Raw genomic sequence first — 6886 nt, 5'->3', positions numbered from 1 at the left:
TATTGGAGGAAGGACTCTTGCCCGTGTTTCGTGGACAAGAACACAACGTTGTTCCAGGAAGATGGGGCACCGTGTCACACTGCTAGAAACACCCAAAAGTGTCAGGAAGAAAATGGTATGCAGAAGTTGCCCTGGCCGAGCCAATCTCCTGACATGAACCCCATTGAAAACCTCTGGGCCATACTCGACCGGCAAGTCAAGAAACAACAACAACAAAAAAAAAACTTCGAAGAGCGATCTAATCCAAGTTTTGAAGCAAGAGTGGGCGAAAATCCCACAATCTGAAATTGACGAGATGATTCTCACGATGCCCCAAAGGATCAACGAACTCCACGAAGCGAAAGGAAGATCTACTAGATATTAATTAAATTATAGATATATCAATTCATGTGAACATGACTGAAAAATTTAATTTTTTCTGAAAAGGTGGTGTCTATTTACTTGTGATCACGCTGTGTATACAGCAATACAAAAACCGTATTTAAAATGTTCATCTCTGTTACTGATGAAGTTTGTACATTATTGAACACGAAGTAAGAGACTGTGCATCTAAAAACTACAGAATAAGATTTACCCCAGCCGATGAAATAGTATAGTTTGAATGGTGCATCTCTTCGAAAAACAGAGGTGGCTGTTCTGCTGTGAAGAAGAAGACCTTCATTAAACATCCAGTTTATGCATGCTAATCCAGAATACATCTTGATAGTCAGGACCGTTCGGCACAACCAGCCCTAAAGAAAGAAAGAAAGAAAATAGCGTATTGTAATTGAAGTTTCTCTTATGTTTAATTTTTCTTGTTTTAAGTGGTCGATCGTCAATCTAATTCGATCACATAACGAACATTACAGAATAAAATATTTGTTGGTGAATAAATTTTTTACCATAGTTTCATTTCATCTTACTTTGTTTTTTTCTTAATAAGATAAAAAGAAAGTTAGAATAATTTCCTAACATGAGAACAGGTGCAAAATGATTAGAAAAAAAATTATTGTGTTAAAAAATATTTACCTTCTAGACTCGAAAAATATACACACTATCTAAACAATTATTTGACAGAAGTATATATGTTCTCTTACAACTGACAAACCGCTGGACCAGTTTTCACCAAGCCTGACATGTACCCTTAGGGTTCCCAGGAGGTGACATAGAGGGGTCAGATATTAATCTATAGTCTGTAAGATATGGTTTCTGAAGATATTATAACTCTCTGCAATTGAAATTACAAATTTTTGTAGTAGCGTTGACTTGCATTTCAAATGTAGATTACCTAAATTTAAATAAAATTGGATTTCAAAGAGTTAATACGTATTTACGTTTCCGTGGTAGTTTGGTGAATTAGTTTTCAAGGCTCAGAAAATATAAACTAAAAAGATTTTATATGGTAGTGTTCACTAATGTAATCAATACTAAATTTGTAACTGCTGAATAACGCGTGTCATTATCTATATTCTGCTCATTATATAAGACTTATAGAAGGTGGTCAGGGCGCTTCGGCTCACAATATGAGGGTCGCGGGTTCGAATCCCCGTCACACCAAACACCTTTCAGCCGTGGGGGCGTTATTATGTGAACGTCAATCCCACTATTTGTTGGTAAAAGAGTAGCCCAAGAGTTGGCGGTGGGTGGTGATGACTAGCTGCCTTCCCTCTAGTCTTACACTGCTAAATCAAGGATGGCTAGCGCAGATAGCCCCCGTGTAGCTTTGCGCGAAATTCAAAAACAAACAAACAAATCATAAGCCGGCTTCTGTGAAGCCATACACCACGCTACCAGCCGCACTGTTAGTAGTAATTATTTCTGTATTCAACAAGCATTAAAGTATAAACTTGTTAAATACAACTCGTATTCTATCTCAAAACTTTTAAACTAGTACGTGTAGTATTCCAAACATCGTGAATAATTCCTGAAACCCTTCTCATGTGTTTAATTAACGTGATGAGCGAGGAACGTTTCGGAAGGACCAAATTAAATGCGTTCTATAGGTGTATTATACTGATACGCACTGTAAAGTATATTGTTGTTTTCCCTGCACAGAGTACTATATGGTTTTGTACTGCTACATTGATACATATATGTGTGTGTGAGTATAGTTCTGCAATCTGTGACTGTAAGCTAGTGATCTGGAAAAAAAATTGCTAAAGAGATGTATGGAAGTTTAATTTGATACTGTAGTAGACAGTAGCATATTACGTCATCTGACATTCATCGTTAGCTTGGTTACATACTGTAAGGACAAGCTTTTGGAATCAACTGATGGCAGAACAAATGAACCTGAACCGTTCGAGAAATGGGTACATGCAGAACATAAATCATGTTTGTATGGAAAGATGAGTAAAGGTGGATGACGAAGGATCAGAAAGATCGACAGATGTAGAGAACACACTGAAAAAGACACGCTTCTGCTAGCTCTTTATAAGCACAAAGAAGTTTTGTTTGTTTGTTTGTAATTAAGCACAAAGCTACACAAGGGCTATCTGTGCTCTGCCCACCACGGGTATCGAAACCCGGATTCTAGCGTTGGAAGTCTGCAGACATACCGTTGTACCACTGGGGGGCGCACAAAGAAGTAAAATTGAAGTAATATACACGTGGTTTTAGAGCTATACAAGTGTTTTCAGTTTCACTATCTCATCTTTAACATCACTCGTTTAAATAGTCGGGAAAAATAACGAGTGTCAGTGATAAGAAGGAAATCTACTTCTAAGAGTCTGATTTTTGTTGCAAGACGTAGAGTGGATTCTGATATTCTTGTTGTACTGTTTCCTTTTTGCATGGATGCTTTCCTGCTGTAGCCATGTTTTTGAAATATGTATTACATATATTCACGCGATTTTTCACCTTCTATGTTAGCGTTCAAGGAATGTATGGTGTGCTTTTTTATATTTTTTAGTGATGTACAGATGTTATCTGTTGTTGGACATCAATGACAAAGAAGCAGTCCACTCCTGATGAACTTTTTTCTCCGAGATGATGAGTGGATTTTCACGTCTTTCCTGTACTGTTTTACTTTTACATGAATGCTTTCCTGTTTTTTTTTCACATATCTGAAATATGTACCATTCACAAATACTTCTCTACTCAGATACATTTCACCAATTCTTCTTTGTGGTTTGTACCATAATTTGACTTGTCTATCCATTATCTGTGACGCCATTTGTTTTTACTTAGTTGTTTAAAAGTATATATATATATATATATATATATAATGAAATGGGCAAAGTTTGAGATTAATGACTCAGGAAAGAAGGATTTTCCAAAGTTATATATATATCCGCTTGGCAGTGACCTATTATCCTAGGGTTACCACTACCAAGTTGCCCATAACCATATTAACTATTTATTCCAAATAACTGGGTTGAGTCAAAAACATACTAAGCACCAATACAGTACTCAAATATGCAAACGACTGTATTATTGAGATTATCATCAATGCCATAAACTCAACTCTACCATAAAAACACACGATAAAATTTGTCCTCAAGGGAATATGTACTATAAAATGTTTTAAGACGGAAAGTAAAAAAATAAAATCTGTTCGTAATATTTAGACACGTATTTGAATATTAAAAATGAAAACCATCCAATAAATACAGATGTTGCAAGAGTAAAAATTTACGTAGGATAACAATGGTCAATGTAATTTTCAAAACCACATAAAGTTAACAAACAAATTAGTGTGGTATTCTCAAGTAAAACTGGAACCATCAAGTACATGATAAATATCGTAATAACAAAAAAGTCGAAACTATTTGCTTCTAAGAAAATAAAATGAACACGGATAATAAGTTAAAGAGTTAAACACTTAAATAAAATAAGAACAATTGTCTTCATAACACACAGACAAACGGTGCTGGGACTTTACATTAACATTGACTGATTTCTGAATTCTAATGTAGTTTTTCTGACTACTGGGACTCAATGAAGGCCAAAAGGATGTTATCTATACCTTACTGTTAAGCCAGGTCAAAGCCCTATGCAGTATGCCTTAATCTTGCATTACTTTAATCAATGATCATTCCAATACTTCATACTGAAGAAGGCCTGTTATGGCCTGGTGGTTAGGTCACTCGATTCGCAATATGAGGGCCATGGGTTCGAATTCTGTCTCCAAACATGCTTGCCCTTTTCAGCCGTGGTGGCATTATAATGTGACAGTCAACCACACTATTCGTTGTTAAACAGTAACTCCATTCTTTTGTAGCTATGAAAGGTTTAAATTGGTAGTTTCAACTACTACAAGATTTATGTTTATGATTAGAAATGTACTTACAAGAAAATTTGCGCGATTTAGCTCACTAGTGAAACTCTTCAAAATATCGAATTGTTTTGGAGAAAATACAAAATGCAGACTATTTCTACACCTTATTCATTTAATGTTGCTGGATGAATTCATTTATCGGATAGTTTACCCTAAGACTGCCTACATGAAGTATTGGTCTTGACTTCTGCAGACTAGACAATACAACTTTCCATGAGACTGTCTATTTGACTTCTTGGATCTCAGATCCTATAGAACGAGCAATAAAAAGTTACGTAACAAGGCTTAAAATAAGGGATTTTCAGTTGTGGAACAAACTGCCAATTTTAATGTAAAGTACAGTACCTTGGGGAAAGCTGTTTTCTACTGAACACTGTATTAAAATAATTTATTTTTTCCATAAAGTCGGTTTTATTAAAATTAATTGCACTGCAAGTAGTTTACACCTATACATATGACAAGCCAGAGTTGTAACGGAAAAATTATTTTCAGTAGTGGCACAAACCATAGCTCTAGTAATACTATTTTGAAGCTTGTTCCCTAAGGTTGTCTAGATGAGGTCTTGGTTTCAGTTCTTCTAGAGTGAACCCATATAGTTTTCTATAATTACCTCCACTCATCCCTTTCGCATCCCCTAACATTTTCAAGTATTCTTAGATAGCAGTTTTAACAGCATTGTAGGTTAAGAGATCCAAATGTGGAGAGCGATAAGTTGGCTAGAAGCTAGTCAACCACAACAAGTCGTTACAAAATAGCTACAAATATCACAAAGTATTGTTAGCAGAAGTGGACTCGCTTCAGACAGTACTGTTGACGAGAGACCTGGATCGACCGTTGCTGAAAACCCCATAAAATGCCACAACTGGTAAGATTCCGCTTCGCTACTGAAGGAATAGCTAAGTGTAACAACTGGATGTCGAATCAGCATAAAATAGGCTTTATAAGGTTGACCTTTATGGCAGTCGACCTATAGTGTGTGTGTCTCTAACTCATCACAAAAAAACAAACAAATCTGTCCTTCAATTATGTAAAAACATGTGGTTTGGTATCTGACGTCACTGTGTACTCATTTGGAAAGTGGTTGGGACCAGAACCAGCCCCAGTTTCACGAAGGAAAGACACACGCCTATAGTAATGGTGGGATACAGTTCTGGGCATAGTTCATTATTGGTTGCCATACTTACCTATATGGATGTCGTGCGGTACAGAACTGTAATATTAAAACCATTAGTGTTGTTAGTTGCAGTTAGTCAAAACTATTTTAATGGCTGACAATATGCCACCCCCACCATGTTCAACTAGTTAGAAACTTCCTGGAAGAAGTATTAATTACATTAATATTATCATGGAACAACATCAACACGTTCAAGAGGAAGAAAACATCAAGTTTACCTGAACCTCTCAGGTCTACAAAAAACCTAAAACCCGATCAAGATCACGGGACACTTGTTACTATGTGATTCACCTGCAAGCAATATTTATAAACTGGAAAAGGCTTTGAGGAAGAAGTGTAGCAATTTATTGATTCACTCATTTATAAGTATGACATATTGGTGTCTAAGGTTATATGCTTTATTAACAAACATTTTCTGACCATGTATTGAGCTAAGAAGTATGTTGTGCTAAATGTGCTTTAACGGTAATGGACTCCGGTAATACGTGACTGCTCATCTGATACGTGTTTTGCATAAAAATGAATTCGAGAATGCTATTGACAACATTCCTTAACTGTTAGGCCCAGTATGGTCAGATGGTTAGGGCGCTCGACTCGCAATCTGAGGGTCGCGGGTTCGAATCCCCGTCCTACTAAACATGCTCGCCCTTTCAGCCGTGGGGGCGTTATAATGTGACGGTCAATCCCACTATTCGATGGTAAAAGAGTAGCCCAAGAGATGGCGGTGGGTGGTGATGACTAACTGCCTTCCCTCTAGTCTTACATTGCTAAATTAGGGACGGCTAGCGCAGATAGCCCTCGTGTAGCTTTGCGCGAAATTCAAAACAAACCAAACCTTAACTGTTTTCACCAGTGTATCAACCATATACGGTTCACGATTGACAGATCGGTTGTTGCATACAGTAAAAACGACATCACTTAAGTCACGAGATGGGACTAAACTAATATTGTATTAAATTGGCAGCATACTACAAACTTACTACTTCCAGATATGTTGACCAAAATGTACCGCCCACTACAACATGGAGAGAGAGTAGGATCAACATGACAGCATGAACAATGAGAGCTACTACAAGGTTTTGATGTACACGAATCCGGGGACATCGAAGTGACCTAACAACAACAACAAAAAGATAGCACGGTTAACATTAGTAATTCAAAAACTGCTAGAAGACAGAAATAAAGAAGTTGTAAGTAAGCTAAATTTACAAGAGTTACCCTGCTTAAGTAAACTCAGTTAATGATAGAGATTTCGGTACTTAAAATATCCAAGAACCAGTTTTTCCGAAATGTATTTTGTTAGATGTCATGTTCGCCAATGATCAATTAAAGGCTTTTACATATACTTCTTAATAGTATAACTATATACTGTGTTGTTGTTGGGCTAAAGATTCTTATACAGTAGGTGTCTGTGACTTGTTGGCGATAGATTAAACGATAAATGAACAATCAGC

General features: G+C 36.6%; 1 protein-coding gene across 1 annotated transcript in view; it reads right to left on the bottom strand.

The window, feature by feature from the left end:
- The window catches only part of LOC106457542 (corticotropin-releasing factor receptor 1-like), a 34232-nt gene that overhangs the window by 12281 nt on the left and 15065 nt on the right, over positions 1-6886 (bottom strand). The window contains exons 6-7 of the mRNA XM_022383527.1: positions 6413-6545; positions 575-731 (exon numbers count right to left, since the gene is read on the bottom strand). Of these exons, the coding sequence (XP_022239235.1) occupies positions 575-731; positions 6413-6545 (290 nt within the window). The remainder of the gene's footprint in view (positions 1-574; positions 732-6412; positions 6546-6886) is intronic.

This window comes from Limulus polyphemus, unplaced genomic scaffold (genome assembly GCF_000517525.1).
Source record: "Limulus polyphemus unplaced genomic scaffold, Limulus_polyphemus-2.1.2 Scaffold344, whole genome shotgun sequence".
NCBI lineage: Eukaryota > Metazoa > Arthropoda > Merostomata > Xiphosura > Limulidae > Limulus > Limulus polyphemus.
Note: the sequence above shows the minus strand (reverse complement) of the source record. Positions and strands in the feature narration are given on the sequence as shown.